The sequence below is a fragment of the Malaclemys terrapin genome, chromosome 3 (genome assembly GCF_027887155.1).
Source record: "Malaclemys terrapin pileata isolate rMalTer1 chromosome 3, rMalTer1.hap1, whole genome shotgun sequence".
NCBI classification, from domain to species: Eukaryota; Metazoa; Chordata; order Testudines; family Emydidae; genus Malaclemys; species Malaclemys terrapin.
The window spans coordinates 80,946,159-80,962,878 of record NC_071507.1 but is presented as its reverse complement, the minus strand read 5'-3'; the positions used below and the strand labels follow the sequence as shown (position 1 = coordinate 80,962,878).

At 42.4% G+C, this 16,720-nt stretch overlaps 1 protein-coding gene across 1 annotated transcript in view; it reads right to left on the bottom strand.

The window, feature by feature from the left end:
• Nucleotides 1-8,248, bottom strand: part of CAPN9 (calpain 9) — a 48,273-nt gene extending 40,025 nt beyond the window's left edge. The window contains exon 1 of the mRNA XM_054024365.1: nt 7,878-8,248. Within this exon, the coding sequence (XP_053880340.1) occupies nt 7,878-8,090 (213 nt within the window). The 5' untranslated portion in view covers nt 8,091-8,248. The remainder of the gene's footprint in view (nt 1-7,877) is intronic.
• Between the last annotated feature and the right edge of the window lie 8,472 nt (nt 8,249-16,720).

Sequence of the window (16,720 nt, the reverse complement as noted above, 5' to 3'; positions counted from 1 at the left end):
GCATCCCTTTGAATCACCAAAATTCCATTTGAATGCTGACTTGTTAAAGACCTAGTAGTGGACCTGGCAAACAGAGTAGCCCTGGAGGTGCATTTTGACCAAAGTTCCCAATTCAGGAGGCAGCAACCAAGTGATCAAAAAAGCGTCCCACCCTCTCAACGATCAAACTGCATGTCTCAACCCAATAAGACATTGGGTGCCCCACTTGCAATGCGCTGAGCATAGTGGAGCCAATTCTCCGTTCCATCCTGCCTATTTATGCTAGTCTAGTGGCAAAGGGAGGGTAGAATTGGCCTCAAGAATAAGGGTTTTGCTGAGTGGCATAAAGACGGAGAAATGGCTCTATGCCACACACCTTTGGCAGCACCGTGATAGTGTGCACTGGGGTAAGGGTTCAGATTATCCCTGTTCTGAAGCTATTTTTATCTGAGGAATAGCCCCAGGAGACTTGATACTGGCTGAGTACAAGCTAGAGCAACCATGAGACTGCTCTAATTTACACAGGGTGCCCGGCTAAGAATACAGTGAGGCACAAAGGTAGTTTAAAGCCACCTTCCCCCCAGCCCCTGTTTCTGCACTGAGCAGAGCGGCGATCTGGTTCTTCAGCTATCATTGAAAACGGAGGGAGCTTAGCCTCACTTGGAAAACATTCAACACCTTTCAGCCCTTAGAGAGCATAATACTGCATCTTTGTAACAAAAAGACTCAATTGAGCTCCTATTGAAGTAAATACAAGCATGCCAAAAGAGCACAGCCTTACAGAGGAGGAGAAGAAAGACATTAACATCTGCACAGCAGATGAAAATGAGAAATGTCCATGGGTGATTAAAGTCATTACCCTGAGTCACACATTAAGTTAATGTAATTTATGCTCATATAGGGATGCAGATGGCACCTTTAGAGTGTTTCCTGGCTTCAAAGGAAGTGGCAGAGGGCAAGTGACCTGCCCACATTCCTTCAAGCCAAATGCCTTCCAGCAAGAAGCATTAGTGAGTTTGATGTGTCACAGTTACAGAAAACAAAGGCAAGTCAAACCAGAACTTGTCATTACCTGACCCACCTGCTTGTTAAATACCCCCTGGCATGTGTGACCTGTAACTAAATGATAAAAAAAAAAAAAAATTCATAGTCCTTACAACATTACAGTGGAGGAAAAAGTGAGAGGATTTTGATTTTAATAATATGCATTATTTTAGAATTGCTGCTTAAAGGGAACATAAGTATGTAGCGATTAAGAAACTCACATTTTAAGAGAGCTGTTTAACTTAATCTGTCCCCAAACGCCCTAAAACTTTGTGTACCCCCCTCAATAACCTTTACTTCCTACGTATCAGGTGCACAGAGCTCCCACCGTGCTCTTTCTGTGCACAACTTCCCAAGGCCAGGACGTTGGTAACCAACACCAGCTAGCTTTGAATGATTGCATGGTATTGAGGTATCACAGCTCATTTTTACAAATGATATTTCATACCCTACTTATATAAAATACCCTTCCCACCAGACTAAATGGCTTGTGGTAGTAATGAGATAAGGAGCCTTTCAAATCCAGGCCACTAATGGGAATCTGTCTTAGATTAATAGTAACCAAACTATCACTGTCTGATGATTGTTTGGTAGCCACTGTAAAATGAGTTGGTGGTCACAGGGCAGCTCCTAGAGAACTGTCTCTGCATCATAATTAGCACCCTTGTGGCCATTCTCGTGAGAGACATAGACCTTGATTCTCTTTTGCTTACCACAGTGTAAATCGGGGGTAATGTGCCTGACTGTCATTTATGTCAGTGTAACCCAGAGGAGAATCAGGTCCCAAGGAATATTCATGCGGAACCATGGGTGGCCCTCGTCTGCTTTAACAGATTTCAGTTTCCAGGGCTACCAAGCCTGCACCTTTCAGGAGCACTACATTTTAAAAGCACGTCTCCTTGTGATTTTTGCATAGCACTCTCCAAACTTTGGGAGTGTGACTTTGCAGGTGCTCTTGTTCTGCTTATATACAGCCCTACCATATTATATTGTTATAATTGTGAGAGTATTGTACTACACAGTATCCTGGTGTCACCTTGAAAGAAGGCCCTGATCCGTCAGTTTAATCCAGCATGAATGGTGGTGCAAGGGCTAGGTCAGAGGCAAGTTGCAATGGTTCAAAGTAGCGGCAGCTTCTTTACAAAGGGGAGATGGAAGGTCATAAGGAGCCCAACTCAGCCCCTGAAGTGGGAGGTATTGGCTGAAAAAGGGACAATGACCAGGGCAAGCAGGCAATCCACTGATGTAATGACTCCCAGAGACTCCCATCAGCAGAGTTCGCACAAAGCCCCCTGTCCTCCACAGAGGGGAGTTCCACTGTTGGGTGCAATAGTATTCTATGATGCAGGAAGGAGAATATCACAGCGGTCCATGGCAAATTTTCTGATTTGGCTATAAACCTGATTGCATATTCAATAATTATGGAACAAAAGTCTATTTACAAACCATACATGGAATGCACATGGACCATAAAAGGAGAGACAAAGAGTTTTCCCCATAAAACACATATAGAGTCTGTTGTATCCTGTTTATCCTGGGAGCAAAAGTTAAATTAAATTCCTGAGTGGGAAAGCCAGAGTTTAAATTCACTGGTGTGTGGTTGTTCTTCTCTGAAACCAGTGGTGGCTGGGAGATGGAGGAGATTCCAGTAGATGAGGCATTGACTCAGCTTCTTGTGCTGACTGGGCTTGGACCTAAGGGAACATTTAAACTCTCAGCGCAGAACCTGTGGTTGTGGGGTTAGAATCTTGTGCGGGACTCCTGGTCTTCATGAACCTGATCCATAGTCCTCTGAAGTCAACAGGGATCTTTCATTGACTGCAGTGGGCTGTTGATCAGGTCCATAAAGCTTGGCTGTGGATAATTTAAAATACCCAGTATTCGAGCTTTGTTTGCGTCAAATTAGTACATGGCTGGGAGTCTGCCTTCATTGGTCCCTGCCCTCCATAATGTACATCAGATTTGCCTCTTTAAAATCCGCATAGTGTCTTGTAGTCTATACTGCCCTGGAGAGATCCCAACCTCCACTCTGTATTCTGCTTTTTTTTGGAACCAAGAAAGCAGAGACCACCCCTGAAGAATACAGAATACCAAGTACCTGCTGGGACAGGACATGATGGGACAGTATGGGCAAGTTTAACTCTTGTGTATCTTGATTGACTTGAGTGAAACCACTATTGATTCACGTTGAAGTAATTGACAGGAGAATCAGGTCCTATAAATTCCCCGTAGACCTCTAGCCAAGCTAGATCCATTCAATAAAGCTGCTAATATTTAGTGCATTAATTAAAGGCAACTAGAAATCTAGAGCACATTACTATCAACTGAGGCTTCAGGTTTACAAAGAACCCTGAACAATCCATCCACTGAGGTACTTGAGGTACTGAACTTTTACTGAACCTGTTTTTTCATGCAGTTTCGAGACACACCTTCATTTTTCTTACTAATGGAATGCAGATACAGGTACATGGCAATGCCTTACTATGTGATAAGAACAGGAGTACTTGTGGCACCTTAGAGACTAACAAATTTATTAGAGCATAAGCTTTCATGGACTACAGCCCACTTCTTCGGATGCATACAGACAGACTAACACGGCTGCTACTCTGAAACCTGTTACTATGTGATATGATTGCAGTCCAACACCAAGCCAAAATCTGGGAATTGACATTATATAACACTACAGAGTATGCTACATACATGGGAATCTGAGGCTAGGTCTACACTACCCACCTGAATCGGCGGGTAGAAATCGACCTCTCGGGGATCGATTTATCACGTCCGGTCGGGACGCGACAATCGATCCCCAAATCGGCGCTCTTACTCCACCAGCGGAGGTGGGAGTAAGCGCCGCCGACAGAAAGCCGCAGAAGTCGATTTTGCCGCTGTCCTCACAGCGGGGTAAGTCGGCTGCGATATGTCGAATTCAGCTACGCTATTCACGTAGCTGAATTTGCGTATCTTAAATCGACTCCCCCCTGTAGTGTAGATGTACCCTGACTGGAATAGCTATTGTGGAATGGCTTGTTCTGTAGTAGCTATTCAGGTCAATTTTCCCCATGTCAACATTCCCTAAGTAGATGTAACTTACATACCAAAGAGATGAAAGAAGGTGATACTTACCGTAGTCCAAACACTACTTTAATTTACAATTTCTTCTGGCTCAAGAAAGGGTAAATTACATTAATTTGGTCTCCCTTCCATATTGAGAGTGTGTGTGTGTAAGCCGGTCTGAGGGAGTCTGAACTGGTGTAAAGCAATTTCACCTCTGCCCCAAACTGACTGCAACATTCAGCTCCAGATCTGGAGGTTGGTGGGGGTTGTTCAGATTGTTCAGATTTGGTTCAAGTCCATTTCTACACCACAAATGCATTTGCATTGGCAAGCGATGGGGAAAAAACATTCCCAGGCAGTGTAATTATTACAGAATATGTGATATTTATACTGGGCTAGCCACTAACAATCTAAATCATACATGAGGGTATAGAGAAAAGAGAGGTGGATCATGCCAAGAGGAAAAAAATGAGGAAGGGGTTACATGTTCTCCAACATTAATAAAAAAGTATCTGTTGGAAGATATAGTTTTAAAGGTTTTCTTTTCAAATAAGAAAGAGAAATCAGGATAGTATTGCTAAATAGCTTTTATTATCTTATAGCATTTGGCATACAGGGCCAGATCCTCAGCTTTTGTAAATCAACAGTGCTCCATTGACTTCAGTGAGGTTATGCGAATGTACACCAGCCGGCCTATACTGTTTATACACACACACACACACACCTTCCTTATACTGAATAAAGGAGATAAAGCTATTTTGGGGTGCAAATCTGAGAGCTGGCAATCAGTTATCTCATTTATTTTAATATTCTTTACACAAACTACTATACAGAGGCTTTATTATCTGACTTCTAATAATGATATTTAAGTTTTATTTAAATTCCACAGATGATTATTTCTTCAAGTTTTAAAAATGCCAGGTTAATTTGGCAGATGATGTGAGAGGCAGCATTAGTCAGTCTCCCTTATGCAAACAGAGAGAGACAAGATGGGTGTGGTAATATCTTTTATTGGACCAACTTCTACGTTGGGTCCAATAAAAGATATTATTACCACTCACGCCTTTTCTCTCTAATATCCTGGGATCAACACGGCTACAACTACACTGCATACACAAACTCCCTGACACTTAGCCTCCATTACTCCCACTTACTGATATGAAAGGGAGACTAAAATGGCTTGATTTACATGCTGAGGAGCCAGAAGAAGGTGAAACTTAAAGTAGTGCGTGGGCTGCTGTAACTTCAACTTTCTTACCCCCTCCTGTTAGCTGCTTTTCTTGCTACACTGCTCAGACACACACACACACACACACACACACACACACACACACACACACACTCTTTCACATGGCAGAAATCACAGCCTAAAGGCACATCCCATCAAGTCATTTATTTGGCTTGAAATTCTTCCAAATTTAGCTTGCAAAAACTAGTGATGGCTGGATCTGGAAGAGAGGCTGAAGACACACCACTGTCCATTGCTACAAATAATGACTTGGAACAATTATGATATTAATAGACCCCTGGTAGAAAAAAAACATTATTGACTACTTGATAGTCACTGTGTGATTCAGCGGGAAAGGTAAACAGGGCTTTTGCTGATCTAGATTCACAAATATTTGTATTTGGTACCAGATACAGTATGTAAGCATCACATAGCCATATCATCTTACTATGGCCACACATTCAAATTTATAGCTTATCTTCAGAGTATATGTTCCACAACTGGATGGAGTCAATGGACTTCATGCTCTCTCACACCTAACACTTGCAGGGAGCCACCCCGTCCCTGGGACAGTAGTAGAGACAGCACCCAGGTGACCTCAGTCCCATGCAGGTTAGGCAGCCTGGGGAGTAGGACCTGATGTGAGAAGTGTCTGTAGCAATTCCATAGATAAGGTTGAATTTTTCCACTTAAAGCAGGGATTCAGCCTCTTTGTTATGTATGAAAACTAGAGAGCATCCTTCCCATAATTACAGCACATACACTTTGGATACAAAATGAATTGTCTGAGAATTTACCAGTAAATCTGTTTATTAGTTTAGGAACTATAATTAACTAAGAATGGGTCTTTTGAGAAATATAGCACCTGCTGGCAGACCTTTGTTTTGCTCTTAAAATCTCAGTAACAAAGTAACACAGGCTCTTCAAATGTCCCATATAATTAAAACTCACTGAAATCTTGTGCATAGGCTTCACTTGAATATTTTTTACAATCAATGGGCATTCCCCTTAATTTTTCTTCCTAGCTGAAAGACAGAAGTCTTAACTCTGCACTGTCGTGACACCATGCCACACCTGTAGGATTAGGATCAAGGCATTTTAGTGCTTGTGGCTGCAGCTTGGATTAAATCATTTTTTAAAGACAAACTTCTTTTTAATTTTTTCATTCTTTTCCCCCTTCACGGTGTCCTTACCTGGCTGAGTTAAAGTTCCTGTTGAAGGAGAAACTTTCAGTTGTGAAGAATGGCAGGAAAAGATGAGCATTAATCCTTAAATATTTCAAATGTAACCCATGCACCAGATTTCAGCCAGTTTTAAGTGACTGAAGAGTGTGCGACAGACAGGGCAGAGCTAAGGTTGCTTGAGTGGCCCAACTGCATTTCCAGACCTTAACATGTTTGAATTTCTTTTAAATGTAACCTTAACTGTGGATTTCCTGGTTTATAACAGTAGGTTTTTGGATCCTTATAACGTACCTAGAATGTATTTTACTTTAAATGACTCATATGTACTCTCAACCTTAGCTCTATCTTAACATAGCATTTGTCTGGGAATAATGCTAGGCAGCGGGCTTGTTGGAGGTAGTCTATATGGACTACTGTGCAGCAGGCTACTATATAGATTACAGAAGGGGGCACCAAAGAACAAATTAACTAAATGCAAAATTCTAAAGTGATTAAATCCGGTTTTCAAACAGGGTAAAGGTGGTGGGAAGGGGTTACAGGAGTTATGGTTTGATATGGAATTTTTAAATGTCATTTAAAAAAAATGGTTCAGAACCACCACATTGTGCACATTGTTTGTGAATGGTATTATCTGATTATTGTTACCATCATTTTTCTCATGCCCCTCCAATCATTTGCTACACACTTATGCAGCTTGTCTTACATTAAGCCTAATTCTGCAAAGATTAAGGCAGGTGCTTAACTTTAAACATGGGAGTAGTCCCACTGAACTCAACAACATTCAATCTGCTGTGGATATGACCTACCACAGCCCTTACTTGGGATGGACAATATGGCCCTTACAAATTTACTAAAAATCATGGACTCAGTTCACTCTGGCTTACACAGGCACAAACCAGGAATAATTCTATTGAATACAATGGAGTTACACTGCTGTAAAAATCACCAGAGGATCAGACCAAAAATAAGACCGGTATACAGCATGCACATGTATATTGCATATATGTAAAGCTACAAGAGATCTAATTTACACCTGTATTTATCTATCCATCTATATGTGTACCTCTATCTCTCTCCACACACAGACCATGTCAAGATTCTCTCTCTTATTCCACATGAGCAGATCCTGATTCATACAGAGACTATGGGTGAAATCCAAGCCCCACTGAGGGCAAAGGCAGACTCCCATTGACTTGGACAGGGCCATGTCTCTTATTTGTCTATAAAGCTCCATAATTATGGGGCTCTGCCCCTATTATGTTCCTTTTTGTTTTGGTTGATTGTTCATTAAGAAGTCCAGTGTCATCTGACTCTTGGCAGGAGAGATGGAAATATATACATGACACATAGCAAAAGTGGGAACAACCTCTAAGCAGTGTCATACTCACCCCAGGTCTCTTCCATACAAAGGGGATGGGTGGCTTCTCACTGTAGAAGAGAGAGGAGATATTGGCTGGGAAGTCACAGTCCTCAAATAGCGTCCCCTTCTGCTGGCACTGGCGCTTCAGCTCCTCATATGTCTGGCCAGAGGAGTGTGTGGCACGAGCACTCTGAGGTAGAGGGGGAGACCGCGGTCTCGAGTCCCGGTATGTGTAAGGCATTGTTCTGCCCCACGTGCAGTATCAAAAGCTCCAGTGATCACAGAGATAAATAGGAGGTGAGGGTCAAGGGAAGGGAGGAGAGAAAAACTCTAGCACCCACCAAACAAGCAGAAGAGAAAAGGAACAAGATGCCTTCTACAAGAAAGAATGAAAGGAGCCTGTGAGCTGCAGGGAAGTGAAAAATGTGCCCAAGCACCTCCTCTTTTGCACCTGTTTGAATGACAGGGAGACCTCCCTGGCCACCTGAAACAACAATAGAAAGGAACGCCCTGAGAGCAAACAGAAAAGCACTATTTGCCCTTTTTAGGAGTTCCAGCTGCTTGGCGTGAACCTTCTGGTATACTACCTCAGGAACCACAAACAAGAGTTAAGAGATAACTCTATTTTGTTCATGTGATGTAAACCTGCTGCACCCAGGAAGAGACAGCAAGCATGTGAACACCTCGAACCAACTCTTTTATGCTCTAAATGATATGGCCAGGGTGTGGAACTATTTTCTTTGCTGGCTGAATAACTTTGAGAAATGCCACTGTGCATGAAAATCTCTCACAGCTCCTGATAGAGAGTTACCTAATTATGGGCTCTCACCAGTTAGGTTCCTTTTGCCACTCCCTATCCCTGACCAAAGGTCACCTGAGATAACCTCTGCAAGGAGGCCCCCAAAGCCCCAATCCTCCTTCATATAACGGCAGAACCAGAAGGAACTCCAGAGCTTCCTCACAGACTAAGTGGAACAAGGGGGTCTCCTTCCTGCTATGTACTCCATGGGACAGGACAAGGATTGGAACTGCCCATAGGCCCAGGAACCTTCAGCACTGAGCGGGACATCAAAATGAGGGAGGGATGATGAGGGGTGTGTGTGGAATACTCACAGGATGAATTGCCCAAGGTGTCATGTGGAGTGCGGATGCAGCATGGCTGGGTGGTGCGGGAAGGTATGTGTGTGGGGTTTGAATGTGAGGGAAGATGGGCACTGGACAGAGGGGGCAAATGTGAGGTAGGGAAGGGGGCACTTTGCCCTGAAAGGAAATTTTAGTGGGTTGTGGGGAGGAAGATTTGTATACATTGTAGACCATGTTTTGGAGCAAGATGTGTATATAACAGCTACCTAACTATGCAAACCTATTTTTGTGACCCTAGTCTACCCATCCTTCTATTTCATGAACTTTTGTTTGTAGCTTTCACCTATCACAGCATGTCCATTAGATTGTAGAATCTTCACGCTGGAGAGTTTGTCCGTCTATCTGATCTGCAAAGTGCCTAGCACACTGAGTGCTGTGAAGAAATAAAAATAAAAAATATTATTTCAAAGCCAAAGTTGGAATGGACGTTCTTCCATGCCTGCAAAGGTTGAAGATGCAGACTACTTGACAAAAAATATAGTTAATGTATTACAAAACACTGCCTTGACATACAAACACTGCTAGCTTTTCTTCCGTTTTAATTGGTGCTCTGCCAGCTCAGTCAATCTTCCTGCTAAGATACGATTTATGGAAATAAATTAGGTGGATCAGAATGAATTCCTTTCTGTTCTGTTCTTTTCCATAACAATGTGGGAAGCAAACCCTTCACTTTCAGAGTGCGCATTTCCTTATTTACCTCCCAGAATTGTATTATTGCTATGACTGCCTAGATACCCCAACTGAGCTCAGGGCCCCACTGTGCTCAGCTCTGCAGAAACACATTGTAAGAGATAACCCTTGTTCTAAAGAGCTTACAGTCTAACCAGACAGGACAGACACAGGAGGTGAGAGGAACAGAGGCACAGAGAGGGGAAATGAATTGCCCAAGCTTGCACATCAGGTTAGTGGAGTGCAAGAAAACTATGAAATGATTTTGTGAACTTCATGCTCATGATGGGTGCCAGATTGACAATGCTGAAGATTCCTGATCTGAAGGAACCATCCCCTGTATGGCTAAGTGGGCAATTAAATCCATTCACTTCCAGGCAGGCTGGTGAAACTAATAACAAGGATGTGGATTACAGTGATGATTATTGTGATACTCACATCTGGACTGAGAGTAACAACCCATTTCATGTAACTTGCTAACAGCTTTTGCACACCGCTGGGCTGGATTTAAACTGGTGAGTTAGAAGCAAAAGGCCTTTCGTCTTCTTATTCCTCTCTTGAGCAAGAGAGCACTGGTTTTTAGCATTGTGGCCTTCCTTCGAACTCTCAGAGCGAAGACATGCTGCGAGAGGCAGAGTGATGTCAGTCTGTTCATAGCTAAATGTGACCATGTGAACGGACAGATGGTGACATTTAAAGGGAAATAAAGGTAGTGCTTGGGATAGTCGGGAATACCAACGTCCACAGAACAGGTACAACATGGGTAGCAGCAGTGCACACTCCTCCACAGTGTCCCACTTAAAACCTCAAGATCAGAACTGACATGTAACTTGCTAACATTTCATGTAACTTGCTAACAGCTTTTGCACACCGCTGGGCTGGATTTAAACTGGTGAGTTAGAAGCAAAAGGCCTTTCGTCTTCTTATTCCTCTCTTGAGCAAGAGAGCACTGGTTTTTAGCATTGTGGCCTTCCTTCGAACTCTCAGAGCGAAGACATGCTGCGAGAGGCAGAGTGATGTCAGTCTGTTCATAGCTAAATGTGACCATGTGAACAGACAGATGGTGACATTTAAAGGGAAATAAAGGTAGTGCTTGGGATAGTCGGGAATACCAACGTCCACAGAACAGGTACAACATGGGTAGCAGCAGTGCACACTCCTCCACAGTGTCCCACTTAAAACCTCAAGATCAGAACTGACATGTAACTTGCTAACATTTCATGTAACTTGCTAACAGCTTTTGCACACCGCTGGGCTGGATTTAAACTGGTGAGTTAGAAGCAAAAGGCCTTTCGTCTTCTTATTCCTCTCTTGAGCAAGAGAGCACTGGTTTTTAGCATTGTGGCCTTCCTTCGAACTCTCAGAGCGAAGACATGCTGCGAGAGGCAGAGTGATGTCAGTCTGTTCATAGCTAAATGTGACCATGTGAACGGACAGATGGTGACATTTAAAGGGAAATAAAGGTAGTGCTTGGGATAGTCGGGAATACCAACGTCCACAGAACAGGTACAACATGAGTAGCAGCAGTGCACACTCCTCCACAGTGTCCCACTTAAAACCTCAAGATCAGAACTGACTACTCCAGGAGTGAGAAGACAATTCAGTCCTTGGTCTCCGCTAAGCCTGGCAGGAAAGGCCCTAAGGTGCTGCCAGCTGTGATGTGGACACTGATTGAGATAAACTCACTTCCTGCAGGCCACTGAAAAGCCTTTGATTTTGTAATTCATTTCTGAGGGGTGTAAATATCTTAATAGGAGCTACATGTCCAGACGTACTCTTCAAGGGCACAGCACGGTGACATGAGTGATGTAAAGGCTCGCAATTCATGCTAGGGCTGAATTCTTGTTCTTCTTTTCCTCCAGGCACCATTAAACATCTCTTCATAAGATACCTTGCAAACAGTTTTATGTTGCCAACAGCCAGGGTTCTTATGCTTTTTCATAGTGTGGGCCACAGGCTAATAGAGATTGTTTCCTAGATGCTGGTGATCACATGGACTCCCTTCCCTTTGGCAATCACACGGCACCAAATCTCTTCTTTGTTCAGTAAACTTGTTGAGTGTGTTTTTCTTAGTCATATTTATACCATTTCTCTGCTATCCAGACCTGGCTTATTCTTACCATTCTGGGTTTAAAGTGGGTCACTCCAATGAAACAGACCTGATTAAGGTCTTTAATAACCCTTCCGTTGTTAAATCTCTTGGTCTGTCGTCATTTTTAATTTTGTTGGGTTTAGCCACAGCCTTTGACCTGCCTGATTTTGTAGGACTCCTGATCATTGGCTGTCCTCCACATAAGATCAACTCAACATGATTCATCCCTCTCTAAAGGATTGTTTCAGGTTATATGAATTTATCCTAATCCCACTAACACTGCGAGTAGGCAGTGTTTTGAGGCTCACCGCTGGTTTTTGTCCAGAGTATTTTATCATTTTCCTTGTGTCTGTAAGGATACAATTAAACATTTAATTGTTTAAATACCATCCATATGCTGATGAAGCTCAATATCTGTTTCTTTCCTTCCCCTCTGAGTTTTTTTTTAAATGATACAAGACACCTTTATTTTTACTATATTAAAACACTAGTCTCAGTTTATACTGGTAGTTTACATCGGAGTTTCACATTGAGGTTTAAGTTCAAATGCTCCAATCACAGTCATTAAATCACAAAGTTTCTTATGGTTGCCACCGCTTGGCTCAAAGTTGCTCGACTGGGCCCAACTCTGTGAAACTCTGTCCAACCTCACTCATACCTTGGGTCAAGTTCACTGAAAGGATCACAAGCTGCAGCAAATCTTTCCCAAATCAGGGTCATGTTTTGGGGTTTAATGACCATTCAAGCCAGCTGAAATCATTCCCAGCATGGAGTTTTTGTTGAGAAAGTTTTGTTTGGCACAGAGTCCTAATATAACACTTAGTACACTTTCCCTGTTGATCATAAAGTACTTTGCATAGGTGGGTTAGCATTATTTTCTCCAGTTTACAGAGGCTCAGACAGGTTAAGTGATCAAGTGCATACAATGAGTCCGTGGCTGGGTTGGCTCTCCTATGCCCTATCCACTGGACCACCCTGTCTGTCTAGATGTCACTTGCTATACTCTAGCCAAATGTGCTCAGAATGTTTCAGATTTACTATTCGGTCTGAAGAACAGTGAGAAAAAATGGTTTTGAAGATCAAGGGTGAAAATCCCTCAAGCCAATAAAAAATGCATTAAAAACAATAGGTACCAAAATTCTAGTTTACTAAGGAAGCCCAATTAGTGCTCATTATTATTATTAAACAGTTATATTGGGGTAGTGATAAATGGTTGCAGCCATGTTGAGACCCACCATGGCCGGCACTGTCCAAACATCAAATAAAAGACGTTTCAATCTAAAATGTTTTGTCAGTATCTGCACAGTACAGTACACAATTGGTCTTTGTCTGCACAGGACCTAGCATAATGGGGCCCTGGTTCAGGACTAGGGTTCCTAAGCACTATGGTAATACAAACAAATAATAACCACCTTTACTCCAACTCTCTGTGGCTATCTTCATAGCCAAAAATGTGTGTTTGTTCTGTGGGATAACTAATGCATGTTAGCTCTCTTGCTGCAAAACCCTAGTGAAGACAAGTGTGTCGTTTTTCCTGTGACGTAGATGGGCGAGGTCAACATATGCCCCTTGCCTGCTGTTAATCTCGCTAAGTCGACCTCACTGTAAAACTAGTGTTTTCTCTCCACTAGGATTTTACATGGAGATAGCTAACACACGTTAGTTATCCTGTGGTAAAAAACCACACCTTGTTTGTCACGGAAGACAAAGCCTGTGTTTTAAGTACCGGTACTTCATTATAGGGGGAGCTGGTACTGTCCTCTATATTTAGGTTGCCTTGCTTCACACTTCCCGTTATAAAAGAGTCTTGAGACCTTGTTTGAGATGCTTTTCCACCTTCATTGTTTGCAGCAGGGCCTTGAAAATTATTCGGGGGAGGGGGGGGAGGTTCCATGAAATTCATTCATTTTGCCGAGATACAAGTGCTTGAAAAAATCACCATTTTCTTCTCATTTGCGTTGCTCAGGAAACATTAGTAGCCTGACAAAATAATAACTAAACATGAACATTACTTCTATCCTCTTGTGCGTAAGCATTATAGTACGGTCTTTATTTACAAGGGAACCTACTTATTTTTGACAGGACCCTTGCCTCAGTCAGTGTACAGGAAGGCTGCATAAGGAGACAGAATTAAGGTTGCACAGGCACCTGTAACTCAGGCATTCCATAACTTGCAAGTGCTTGAATTTGCAACATAAATAACATCTGTCTAATGCAGTTTTATATGTAATATTTACATACAAACCACTCCTGTGCTTTAATGATTTATATTGTCACCAAAAATCTTTAATATAAAAAGCTGTAGATTGTCAGTTTGAGCACAGTTTATTCTCTTTAGAAGCAATCAGTCCTAATAAGTACAATAAATTTCATGCAGAATTTTAGTACTACAATAGTTTTCTTAGACTTTCATTATTGGGTCCTTCAAAGTCCTGACAGGGAACAGAGAGGACTCTGGGACTTTCTTAATATCTTTCCCACTAAGAATACTCTAGGCCAAATTTATTCTTCCTTAGCTTTATCCCTTGGATAAAATTTTCCACTATACAACAATCCTGATGTCACTCGTTTTATTACAAACCTAACTACTGAACCAAGGAAAGAACTAAGGTAACATTTTGTTTCATGTCTTTGATTCTTTACATTAAAAAATTTGAAACAGAATGAAAATGGTTCCCAAACTGCAGCACAATAAATATTTGTTAAAGTATCCAGTAAAAAATTGAAGAACGTGAAATTCTGATTTTCAAAACGACTGTTATGCTATTTCCCTCCGAAATACAGAAAATGGACAAGTTATAGTTTTACTTCCTGTAAAACAATAGTAGATATAGCTAATATCTAAAGCTTTGTCTGCTTTTGTTTAAAAAATTATAGGCTTAATAAGGTAAAGGAATCACACTGTCCCCAGTGATTATTTAATAGCCACAGCTACCAAACATTATATACAGTGTAGTACACACAACACACATACATTATGCATTACAGATTATCAGAGATCTAGCTGTATAGCTTCACAAGGGGGCAGAATTGGCTAAGAAAATAGGCAGTGTAGTTCTAAGATGGACCTGATACACTCTTTTCTGTGGTATGAATTTTCAATTACTTCAAACCTTAGACCAGCAAATAGTTACACACAGGCATTTCTACTCCTATGCAGAGTAGTGTTCACCGTGAGCCTATGCTGACAGGATTGTAGCTAGCAAGTCATTGGCAGACACGTTGTCTTCTGCCACAGAAGGTCCCTAATCTTCTGAGGCAGAGCTACCTTCACACAGAATAAGATCACATAGTGGATGCAGTTAGACACAGAGCTCTACCAGTATGTTAATAAAGGACCTGATAAAGAACCAGAAAAACAGCCAGGCCACTAAGATATATTGTCTCAGTAAAATAAAAATTGTATGCTCTATCATAAATAGTCTGTGCACAGCCCTCACCTACTATTTACCAAATGTACCTAAGTCCAGCTTCACAGTATTCCTTCTATTCCTTCATTTTGAAATATATATACACATTATTAATGGTAATAGCTCACTCGCTCTACATCAGTGGTTCTCAAACTTTTTTACTGGTGACCACTTTCACATAGCAAGCATAGAATATCAGAGTTGGAAGGGACCTCAAGAGGTCATCTAGTCCAACCCCCTGCTCAAAGCAGGACCAATTCCTAGCTAAATCATCCCAGCCAGGGCTTTGTCAAGCCGGGCCTTAAAAACCTCCAAGGAAGGAGACTCCACCACTTCCCTAGGTAACGCATTCCAGTGTTTCACCACCCTCCTAGTGAAATAGTTTTTCCTGATATCCAACCTGGACCTCCCCCACTGCAATTTGAGACCATTGCTCCTTGTTCTGTCATCTGCCACCACTGAGAACAGCCGAGCTCCATCCTCTTTGGAACCCCCCTTCAGGTAGTTGAAGGCTGCTATCAAATCCCCCCTCATTCTTCTCTTCTGGAGGCTAAACAATCCCAGTTCCCTCAGCCTCTCCTCATAAGTCATGTGCTCCAGACCCCTAATCATTTTTGTTGCCCTCCGCTGGACTCTTTCCAATTTTTCCACATCCTTCTTGTAGTGTGGGGCCCAAAACTGGACACAGTATTCCAGATGAGGCCTCACCAATGTCGAATAAAGGGGAACGATCACGTTCCTCGATCTGCTGGCAATGCCCCTACTTATATAGCCCAAAATGCCGTTAGCCTTCTTGGCAACAAGAGCACACTGTTGACTCATATCCAGCTTCTCGTCCACTGTGACCCCTAGGTCCTTTTCTGCAGAACTGCTACCTAGCCATTCGGTCCCTAGTCTGTAGCAGTACATGGAATTCTTCCGTCCTAAGTGCAGGACTCTGCACTTGTCCTTGTTGAACCTCATCAGGTTTTTTTCGGCCCAATCCTCTAATTTGTCTAGGTCCCTCTGTATCCGATCCCTACCCTCTAGTGTATCTACCACGCCTCCTAGTTTAGTGTCATCTGCAAACTTGCTGAGAGTGCAGTACACACCATCCTCCAGATCATTAATAAAGATATTAAACAAAACCGGCCCCAGGACCGACCCTTGGGGCACTCCGCTTGAAACCGGCTGCCAACTAGACATGGAGCCATTGATCACTACCCGTTGAGCCTGACGATCTAGCCAGCTTTCTATCCACCTTACAGTCCATTAATCCAGCCCATACTTCTTTAACTTGGCAGCAAGAATACTGTGGGAGACCGTATCAAAAGCTTTGCTAAAGTCAAGGAATAACACATCCACTGCTTTCCCCTCATCCACAGAGCCAGTTATCTCATCATAGAAGGCAATTAGGTTAGTCAGGCACGACTTCCCCTTCGTGAATCCATGCTGACTGTTCCTGATCACTTTCCTCTCCTCTAAATGTTTCATAATTGATTCAGTGTGATTGATTGAAGCCTTTGAGTGTGACCCCCCCTTATAAATTAAAAACACTTTTTGATATATTTAACACCA